The 11301-nt window shown below is 33.4% G+C and overlaps 1 protein-coding gene across 1 annotated transcript in view; it reads right to left on the bottom strand.

The window, feature by feature from the left end:
* Positions 1–2894: 2894 nt before the first annotated feature.
* dnai3 (dynein axonemal intermediate chain 3) overlaps positions 2895–11301 on the bottom strand; it is a 17700-nt gene continuing 9293 nt past the window's right edge. The window contains exons 16-23 of the mRNA XM_026199829.1: positions 9832–9916; positions 9621–9745; positions 9443–9506; positions 7008–7138; positions 5866–6070; positions 5705–5796; positions 4424–4546; positions 2895–3257 (exon numbers count right to left, since the gene is read on the bottom strand). Coding sequence (XP_026055614.1) covers positions 3117–3257; positions 4424–4546; positions 5705–5796; positions 5866–6070; positions 7008–7138; positions 9443–9506; positions 9621–9745; positions 9832–9916 — 966 coding nt within the window. The 3' untranslated portion in view covers positions 2895–3116. The remainder of the gene's footprint in view (positions 3258–4423; positions 4547–5704; positions 5797–5865; positions 6071–7007; positions 7139–9442; positions 9507–9620; positions 9746–9831; positions 9917–11301) is intronic.

Genomic DNA, 11301 nt, shown 5'->3' with positions numbered 1-11301 from the left:
TCTCTGATGACTCGACTGTTCTTTTTGATGTCTGGATATATTTAGCTTCCTATTTCTGCAGATGGTCATGTGAATCGAAGGTCAGCATCGGATACAATGAGTCACGCTTGTCCACCACGGATTCACGTTTCGTTTCCAAACGTTCCTGTAATTTGTCAGTGGAACATGAGCTGGCGAGCTGACATGTCATGAGACAACTGATGAATCAACAAATAAAAAAACATCTAATAATACTTGCAGAAGAATATACTTTTTATTTCCATCACAGGATTTAAAACGGGTATCTATGACTAATTTCACAATTGCGAGAAATGAATTCAGAATTCTGACCGTTAATATTTTTTAAATTCTTTAAAACTTTTTTTCCAGGAACCTTGCAATTCTGACCTTTTATATCACAATTTAAACAAATCTTGCATTTCTGAGGGAAAAAATGCAGAAATGCTAAATAAAAACTGAGTTTTTCTCACAAGTTTGCATCTTGCAATTCAACTTTTTGTTTTGTTTCTGCCATGGAATAAAAAATGCTATTGTGACTTTTTAACTCACACTTTTCCTAGAATTGTAAGTTTATCTTGCTATTTTCACGGCGTCTCGCAGTTCTTACTTTATATTGTGTTTTTGAAGAAAAAAAAAAATCAGAACTGCAAGATATGTAATCTTACAAGTCTTAGTTTTTGTTTCCGCCACTGAATAAAAAATAAAGTTAATTGCTAATTTTTTATCTTACTTTTCAGCCTTTTTTTAAAGCTCACAATTTGGAATCTCACAATTATGATTTATCACAAAAAACTCCTGAATATATATTTTCACACTTTATTTTTCTCCCAATTCTGACTTTTTTTTTTCGCAAAGCAATAGAAAATCTAACAATTCCAACATTACTTGGTAGTTTGGTAGATATAAACTCAGAATTGTGAGAAAAAAATAATTAAAATATATATATATATTTTAACCCTGTGGAGGAAACTATCATTGATACATCTTTAATATCTTTTCTGAAACCCACGAGCCCCTGTGAGATTACTGGCCTGTTGTCCCTGTGTTCTCTACATCTTGCAGGTATTCTGGGTAAATAGTTTCTCCAGCAGCGCAGATGTGTGTCTTCAGCGACACCTGCGCTCTGTGATAAACATCCAGAGCATCTGTCAGCGTTTGGCTGCAGTTCAGACGTGTGATTGGCTCATTCACGTCCCAAAGACCCTTTGATGTCCAACAGAGCCTTCTGATTGGCTGCCTTGAAGAGATGACCTTTGATTGGCCCGGCGCTTCACAGAGGTGATCGTGCAGTTTCTGTCATTGTACGTTTAGCATTCATACCTAAACATCTGCAGCTCGTCCTCATAAATGGCTGTAAAATTACACGTCTGTCAGAGTATCAGATGGAGCTTACAGGAGAAAAAAGCTTTATCATTGCTGAAACGCGGCCAGATTGAGTCAAAACTGCCTTTGTTTGCCCAACAGGAACAGATTAAAGAAAGAAAACGCTGAGATAGACGTGTAATGCAGCTGGATAATGAGAGTTACAGAAGCAGAACAGAAGATGTGATTGTTTGGTTCATGAAGACATGCGGCTTCATGCAACAGATACACAAAGTGCAAGATTAACTCGAGTTTGGGAATTAAGCTTATTGCACACTAATCAACTGCAAATATGTGCAGAATATATATAGCAATGCACTCAATTTCACCTTCATTTTCAGTGTCAAGAATTAACTATAAATGAAATAAAATGGGATTTTTATGCAATATAATATGCAACAGTAAAGTTGTGAACTGTATTTAATTTTTAGAAGTTCACAGTTTTTTTTTCTGCCACAGAATAAAGTTATTTAGTATTAAAGTTATATAGTTAAGATTTTTGAATTTATTTATTCATTATTATTATATTTTTTGCAGTTCCGAACTCATATCTCAAAACTGCAAGACTTTTTTTCTCAGAGTAAAAAGATAGAAACTTACAATTGCAAAAAAAAAAAAAAAAAATTTGAATTGTGAGATGTCAGAATTGTGAATTTATATCTCACTAAAGAATAAAAAAAGGTGACTTTTTCATCTCACAATTTGAGCATGTTTCTCGATTTCTGAGTTTATGTCTCACAATTTTCAGAAATGTAAGATATAAACTCAGAATTCAAAGAAATGTCAGAACTGTGAGAGAAATGTAGAATTCTGAGGAAAAATTGTCAGAATTGTGAAAAAAACTTTTTTTTTCTGAATTGCTAATAATCCAGATTGTTGTATCTTGCACTTTTGACATTTTTCTCAGATTTGTGAGATGGAAACTTTATTTGAAGAATTGATATCATGCAAATTTATTTTTATATCTTATAATTGTCCCCCCATTTTTTTTTTTACTCAGAATTGTGAGTTTTTATCTTACAATTCTGAATTTGAAGGAATTTCGGAATTTAATTTCTGTATAAATGATGTAAAATAAAATTATTGTATTTGATTGAATGGGATGATTTATCCAAGAACATAGTCAGTTTACACAGAAATGAGCTCTTCTCATGTTTTATCAGTACTGGATTTTTAAATGGTAGACAATAAATAGCACTCAACTCTAGAGTTCTTTGCTCCAAAGTTACCCATAGAAATGCCTTTCATAAAGTAGACTTGAAAGTCTTCGACCAAACCTGCTGTGCATGTGGATTCTTGTCACGTACGCTGCTTAAAACCTAAGTTTAGAATCTGTTGAATCAATATGAGCCGGGCTGAGCTTGATCAATATTGTACATTAGTGTCTGAACGCTGCTATAGATGAGCTGTCGGAGCTGAAGCCGCTGAATTAAGAGCGTGTTTGATTACGGAGATGAACCCAAGCCAGTAACCCGAGGAAGAATCAATCTTCAAGGTCAGAGCGCAGAAGCTTACAAGAACAAAACACCCGCTTTAAAAAATGGGCTTTTAATGTTTTACATTCAGGAAGCAGAAACAATAAAGTTGCTGTAGCTACAACATTCAAAAACCAAAGGAATTCTCATACTTTGCAAATGGAATTTCCATCAGAATTCGGAACTAATCAATTAGAATCGAATCGGATTCAAACGGCACAGTAAGCAGAACTCTAGAAACTTCACGATTCATTGTGTACTGATGATGCTTCTAGTGTGTTACAGGTCTGCTCTGTCCTCTGTTTCACTCAGGAGCCCCATGTTCCTCAAAATGACCTTCTCCAGAGCCAGAAACTGCTCGTACTCCTTCAGCGCTTCGGCCTCCAGTTCCTCTTCCTGTTTGAGTGACATCACCGGCTCCTGACCAACAACAAACCGTAACAAACACAAGTCATCACACAGGAAAGTTCAAAGACGTTTTCAAAGCTTCACGAGGCTTGGTGAGTCCAAGAGCAGTCCGAAATCAGTCAAAACAAGTGCACACGATGAAAAAGAAAAAATACAAATCTTACTCAATATTTTCCACAACTAATTTTTAAACATTCTTAAATCAGGATTTAAAAAACAAAGTCAAGATTAAGGCTTGTTTTCTGAAAAAAAAAAAGGTTAAATTTAAATAATCTGATGAAAATATATTTTTCGTGTTTAAAGCACAAACTCCCTTCATTTTGATAAACGTTTTATTTATTATCTTAAATTTATAAATGAATCTTATATTTAGATATTTTAACTTGAAAATCAAGATGAAAATACAGAGAAAGAACATCACATTGTACAGTGAATTACGAGTTTTTATTCATACTACTGTTTTTAGCTTATGCATTATCTTGTTAAATATGCACTTTCTCGCATAAACGTCCAGAAGATAAATCTGAACTTTGGATAAAGCCAGTTAGATTTTTTTGTTTAATTTTGTTGACATATTGGAGACATATTAGGGATTTTGGATTTCTCTTTTTTTATCACGTTATGAATCATAAGATACTGTCAAAAGGCAGAAAAAATATTCACAATTTTTTAAAGATTAAAATGTTAATATAAATCAGTGTGAATGATACATGAACAAACCCCTCAGTAAGAATATAGAGAGGAATAAAACTGGTAAAAACAGATGCAAATGGATCTAGTGCAATACAGTAAACACAAATGTGCATTTTAGATGTTTTCTTTACTCTAGTCTGAAATAACATGAAACGCCGAATATCCCAGAACCTCCAAATTGACCGGTGCATGAGAAGCTCTGGTTTTTGCCTGTAGCGGCTCGCCCTCCATCACAAACATGCAGTGTTTGTCTTGAAATCCCTCCAGCATCGTGTGTGCGTGGGCATCAGTGGGGTGTGAAAAACAAACGAGTGTGTTTCTGACCCTCAGAGAGACAGACGGCAGCATACCTTCAGATTTGGTAAATATATATTCAGCAAGTCTGAGCGGGTCTGGAATCACTCAAACACACATTCCAGCTCAACTACAGCTGCAGGTTTCATCTGCGTTTGCCATCACACACACACACACACACACACACACACCGTCTTCTTCCTCTGTTGTTCGGCTTCCATCTCTTTCTTTTCCTTCTCGTGTTGGATCTGACGTTTCTGGAAGTACTCCAGCCGTTCCTCTTCCTTCTCAAAGTACTTCTTCACGATCTGCCTCTGCAGGAAACACACTGCGCTGTTATACACGCACGCTCTGATCCGAGCCCTACCTAGACAGCATCATAGTCACCATTACAGGCTGCTCTGACCACATGATGCAGCTGCCTTATAAGATACTACATTTTGAGCCAAGAGGATGGGTTTGTTTCTTCATCAGATTTGGAGAAATGTAGCATTGCATCACTTGCTCACCAATGGAAGTGAATGGGTGCCGTCAGAACGAGAGTCCAAACAGCTAATTAAAAAAAACGTTTTATCTAAAATCTAGTCCATAATTCATAATAACACTTCCTCCAGTGAAAAAGTGCTCTAAACCAATCTGTGTCTGGATTCTGATGCGAGAGACAACAGGAGATGCACTGTTTCACTGGAGGAGTGTTATTATGGATTATAGACTCTATGTGTTTGAGTTAAAATCATCTTAATGCTGGATATATTTCATCTTTTGTCTTCTCCAGATGTTCACTGCTGGACTGTGGATTATTGTGATGATTTTATCAGCTGTTTGGACTCTCGTTCTGACGGCACCCATTCACTTCCATTGGTGAGAAAGTGATGCAATGCTACATTTTTCCAAATCTGATGAAGAAACAAACTCACACATTTTCAGCAAATGCTAATTTTTGGGCGAACTATTTCTTTAAATACTGTATATATTTTAAGCTAAACCCAAAATCCATTGCGATGCACTGAACGGATAAATTGTGGGAAGTGTTGATCCTAAATGTATTTTATTCCAAAAGCACTCTTAAGTTTCTGGGGTATGTTTGTAACAATAGCCAACAATACATTCTATGGGTCACAATTATAAATGTTTCTTTTATGCCAAAAATCATTAGGATATTTAGTAAAGATCATGTTCCATGAAGATATTTAGTAGATTTCCTACCGTAAATATATCAAAACTTAATTTCTGATTAGTAATATGCATTGCTCAGAACTTAATCTGAACAACTTTAAAGATGATTTTCTCAATTTTTAGATTTTTTTGCACCCTCAGATTCCAGATTTACAAAATAGTTGTCTCTCAGACAAATATTATCCTCTGAACAAACCACACATCACTGGAGAGATGATTTCTTGATGACCCACAAATTGACTCTGATGAGTGTTTCTGTGGTGCAGGGTCTCATGTAGTTTAGCTGATGTGCTCACCTCGCTGTTGGAGGATCTGCGCAGGGTCCAGGGGATCTGCAGGATGTGTAGCGTCCCGAGACGGTCTGAGACGGCCAGAAGATGCTGCTTGGCTGTGGAGAGAAGGGAAGTGTTATCCTCTGAGGCCTGCTCTTCTGGTCAGCAGACGCTGTGTGTCTTACAGGAGATGCTGCTGGTGCTGATGCAGGTGACCGCTGCGCTGCTGATGTTCTGGATCTGGGACGGCTCGTGGCTGGTTTGGAGCAGGTCCCACACCTCGATGCTTCCGTCCTCCTTCCCGATGAAGAAGACGGCCGGCCGGGACAGGGACCAGTGACCCGTCGTGCGCAGCATCTTGGAGCAGGATGAACGGAGGAGCGGGCCGCTCTGAAACAGAGATCAGGTGAAGAATCAGACCGCACGTGCTCAACTGTGATTAACTTAGTCTCTTATAAGGTGCATTCATTTGTTTTATTTATTTACAAACACACATAAGGTTATGTTTTATAAAAGGATCAGTTATAACAGGAAGAAAAAAAAGGCAAAACATTTTTTTAAGTGATATAAAAAAGGAGAGAAATTCATATAAATCTGAACCTGGAATATTGATGAACCTAAAATATTTACATTTATTTAAAATAATGTTTTAGTGTGTTTTATTTTGATTGTTTTCATTTTGAAAGTATTTTTTTAATTTGTTTCAATTTAAACATATTTTATTTTTTTATTTAGTAGTTTAGAAGTTATGCTTGTAGTTTATAAGTATTTTTTTATTTATTTCAAATAGATTATTTGATATTAATTTTATTTAGTTTTACTTTGATTCTATTTTAAAATTATTTTATATCAAATACAATATTTCATATATATATTTTTTTATTTTAAAAGATTTCTTATTGCTACACTTTGTTTTTATTTTAAAATTATTTATTTATTTAAATTCATTACTGAAAAATAATAAACAAATATTTTATTTATTTATTTATTTATTGTTTGTGATATTTTTTTTTTAATTATTTAACTTTTTACTTTTTTTGATGATGTATATATGGGGGAAACAGCAAAATAATTCATTTGTATGGAAACAAAAATTACATTTTCAATTTAATTTGTGCAAAATGGTAAAAAGATTGTAAATTCATATAAATTTGAACCTAAAATATTGATATATCGCATATTAAAGGGTCTACAAGAAGATTATTGCTACTACTACTACTACTAATAATAATTCCATGACTTTCTAAACTCCTGAATCAGTTGAACTTTACGAGGTGAAGGCAGAAAGTTGAACTGTTGTGTATAAAGAACACTGCTGTGACCTCACCGTGACCCCTTCCTTCCAGATGGAGAAGCTGAAGCTGCTGACCGTCAGGAGGATGTCTCTGAAGAACGGCGAGCGGCTGACGGTGTTCACCAGAGTGTCGTGAACCAGGAGCCGGTGGATGGGTTTAGAGCCTGACAGAAAACACAACATCTGCACAGTACAAGTGACCAGGAAACCAGGCATCACGGACAGTGTATTTTGAGATTTTTCCATTCAGGTTTGAAAGGACATGATGATTAAATAATGACAGAATGATCATTTTTGGCTGAATTGTCCCTTCAGTGGAAGCCTATAAAGAAGGCAATCCCAGAATGCACTGCGACAGTGCAAAAACATGTAGTTTATTAATATATTTCAATAATGTGATGTATTGATTAGAACAGTGCAATCTAATCTCAAGTTCTGTGTACAGTCAGATTTCCTATTGAAAAGCAAATTAATAATTAAACCATAAAAAACATTCAAATAATTAAAAAATAAAATGATTTTTATTTATTTCAAAAAAAGTATTTAATCTTTGTAGTAATTTTTATTTTAAATTAATTTAATTATATATATACATTTATATCAAATATATACTATTTATATAAAATTATAAAATTGTATTTGATAAACTATTTTATAACAATCTATAATTTCATAATATATATATTTTTTTATATTTCATGTTTTGGTTTGATTTTATATTAAAGCTATTTATTTATTTAAATTAATTTTCAAATGAAATATTTTATCTTCATAGTAATTGTTAGTATTTTTTAATTAATTATTTAGATTTTTTTTATTTAAGCTTAATTATTAATTTAAATTTGGATTGATTTTATTTGATAGTTTTTTGTCTTTTTAGTAAAAGTTTTTTTTTGTATTGTTTCATTTATTTAAAATATTTATTTATTTTAATTTATTTCAAATATTCCTTTTTTTAACTAAGTTTGTTATTTCGATTGTATGCATTATTTTTCTATTTCTTTTTTTTTTTTTATTAAATTTGATAAAAATAAAACACTTATTAAAAAATGTCATGTATTTGTTGACCTGCGTGTCCGGTGAACACTAATAGAGGCAAAAGGTATTTTGAAGGGAGAAGGATCAATGCAGCATGAGTTACAGAACAGATGAAATCCTAGTGAAAGTCTTGATTGAGATCGAATGCTCACAGTTCAGACACGCTGCTTTTGCCCCTCAGCACTAATGAAACTCAATCTGCTGTAATATTTCTGGGTTTACAGGCTGAAGGTGGTGGTTTGGAGGAATTAGGTTTGATCTCTGCCCAAAGCGATGAGCTCAGTGTTTGTCTGGTGCCTGTGGGAAACCGCATGAACAATGAGACTGATGGACTCATTACACACTCGTCAGCGTCTGAGAAGTGCAGTATACCTGACAGACTCATAATAACCAGGTAATTGTGTGGTTCCCTCATTAATAGTGAAGGCTTTAGTGAGGTTTGCTTTGCTCAAAGCCTCTACAGTGAGATTTCAGCTGTTTATGCTGTTTTTGTCTCATGAAAATATTTAATATATATTTAACATTCAAAAATAGTTAGTACTTCAACAATTAAACGTTTAAGCATGTTCACATTTCACTAACGGCAGTTAATGCTCTCATGACATGCAGGTAAACAAACATTATTTATTATTTATAAAAAAAAAATATTGTAATTTATTTCAATCCAAATATTTATTATTTTGTGTTTTATTTTGATAGTTTTAAATAAGTATTTATTAACATTTCTAATTTTTTCAAATCAAATATTTCATATTTTTTAGTGAGTGTTTATTTTTGTTATAAGCATTTCTTTATTCATTTAAATTGTTTAAGTAAAATAAAATAAAATATTGATTTCTTTTAGAATATTAGTGTATTTTATTTCTAATTTATTTCAAATTAAATATTACAATTGGTATTTTTTTACTGTTTTTTTATATTGAATAAAAATGCTCTGCTTTTTATTTATTTTTTTAAATAGATTGCTTACATTAAATAAATAATTTAGTTTTTTTGTAAATGTTTTATTTTAAATCGTTTATTTTTAAAATATTTACTTTATTTCGAAACAAATATTTAATATTTTTAAGAAACTCTGATTCTGAATTTATTGTATTTTGACGTCTTTTTTAGTACGTTTTTTACATTTTATGAAGTTTCTTTTTTTCAGAATGTAGTGTTAGCTGCATCAAAAAATGCTAAATAATATATTTGAACGGAAATAAAAACATATTTTATTTTATTTGGTTTAAATCACAGCAAACCATTTAAATTCAAAAGGATTTACTCTTAATTTTCTAACGTCCGGGTTACCCGGGAGCAGCCGGAGGTTCAGGTTCTCGATCAAGAACACAGTAGCGATAGAACTCAACCATCACTCATGACCTCTGACCTCTAAATCTGCGTATATATGTGTAAAAATGTGTCGTTCGGCTGTTTTAGTGTCTTACTCAGCAGACGTCCGGAGTCGTTGTCCTTCTCAATTCTCCAGTCAGTGTAAACGAGTTCACCATCCTGATGCAAGCACAGCCAGAACAGCAGTGTGCAAAAACACATGTATTAATAGACTAATCGTCAAAATCAGTGACATTACGAGCAGTTTATGAAATGCACAGAGGAGCGTCTCACCTCGGTCCCCACGTACAGCTTGGTGCTGATGTTCTCCAGAGGTTTCTGCTGTTTGGCCGACGGCACCCGGAGCTGTGCGAACCCGCAGCCTTCCTCACGATCCACGCTCTGTGGAGGTTTGTCTCCTGAAGAGAAGACGGACACTGACAGATGAAACGGCGCTGTAGAGTCAGTGTTAATCTTGTGTTTAATACGTGTCCTGGTGTCTCACCTGTAGGACAGTCCACTGTATTGTCCCTCAAGCTGAACTTCAGAGGACTGTATTCACCGCTAGAGCCAATCTTTGGTAAGGACACCTGCGGTAAATGGAGTCCATGGCCCATAATTTACCCAAGGTTAACAGTTATTCCTGGGTAATCCTACTCATAAACTTACGTTTCACACTGTTCATACCTAAACCCTGGGTAGATGTTCTCATTTGCATATTTGTGGTGTAAGTGTCCAGTGTCACAAACTCAACCTGTTTATGGAAGCTTGTTTCTGTTACAGAATTATTATTATTTATTTTTTTTTAAGGTAACTGCGACTATTTTCTCACAATTGTGAGTTTATATCATAAAATACTGAATTCGTATAAATCGAAATTGATTTATTTTTTTCTTAATTCTACGTCTACATCTCGCAATTGTGACATTTTCCCCAGAATTTCAAATTTACATCTCACACTTCTTACTTTTCTTTCGATATTGTATTTTTTACATCTTGCCATTTTTACTTAAAAAATATATATATATATAAATATATATATATTTCAGAATTCAAAATATAAATCTCGCAATATTTTTTCTTTTTTATTCTCAAAGTTTCTAAATTTACATCTCATGCTACAAACTTTTCTTTCTTTATTTTATTTTTACTTCTTGCAATTTTGACTTTTTTTTTTTTTTTTTACCAGGATTCAAAATATACATTTCTTAATTTTTACTTTTTTTTCTCCCTTAATTCTACGTCTACATCTCTTGCAATTTTGACTTGTTTTATATATATACAAAATTGATAGCCTGAATGCAATGTAAGTCGCTTTGGATAAAAGCGTCTGCTAAATGCATAAATTAAAATTTATATATATATATTATATATATATATTTTTTTTACCAGAATTCAAAATATACATCTCGCAATTTTTAAAAAGAGTTAACATCTCAAATTTCTGACTTTTCTTTCTGTATTATATATTTTTACATCAATTTTGACTTTTTTTTTTATTTATTTTCACCAGACTACATCTTGCAATTTTTTAAAGTTTAAAGTTTAAATCTCGCAATTCTGACTAATTCTGGGAATTCTAAAGTTTAAATTGCCTACACTTTGATCTCAATATCCTCCTTCTTCTTTCTCTAACAGATGTCTGCTTTACGTACGCTGCAGCTCCTCAAATAATGAACACAATAAAAAAAGGAAAAGCAAATTAACTTTCCAAATTTAGAAATAATTTTCCTTCATTTAAGTAGTGTGAGCGCGCAACGATGCTCTAAATGTGTCGGCATAGCAAAGTGATATTTCCTGTTTTCTTTCCGCACATCCTACGAAGGCGGTCTTGTTTAATTCTAGGGTCGTATACACATGCTACAAAGGATTCGACACCGCTATTGTTTCAAGTTGTTTTCCGCTTTATACGTTTGTGAAACATATGACACAGAGCTACACTTACCCAGGTTTAGCACAGTGTGAAAAGCCCTAG

This window comes from Carassius auratus, chromosome 23, assembly GCF_003368295.1.
Source record: "Carassius auratus strain Wakin chromosome 23, ASM336829v1, whole genome shotgun sequence".
Classification (NCBI taxonomy): domain Eukaryota; kingdom Metazoa; phylum Chordata; class Actinopteri; order Cypriniformes; family Cyprinidae; genus Carassius; species Carassius auratus.
The sequence above is the reverse complement of the archived record's forward strand: the minus strand, read 5'-3'. Positions and strand labels throughout refer to the sequence as shown.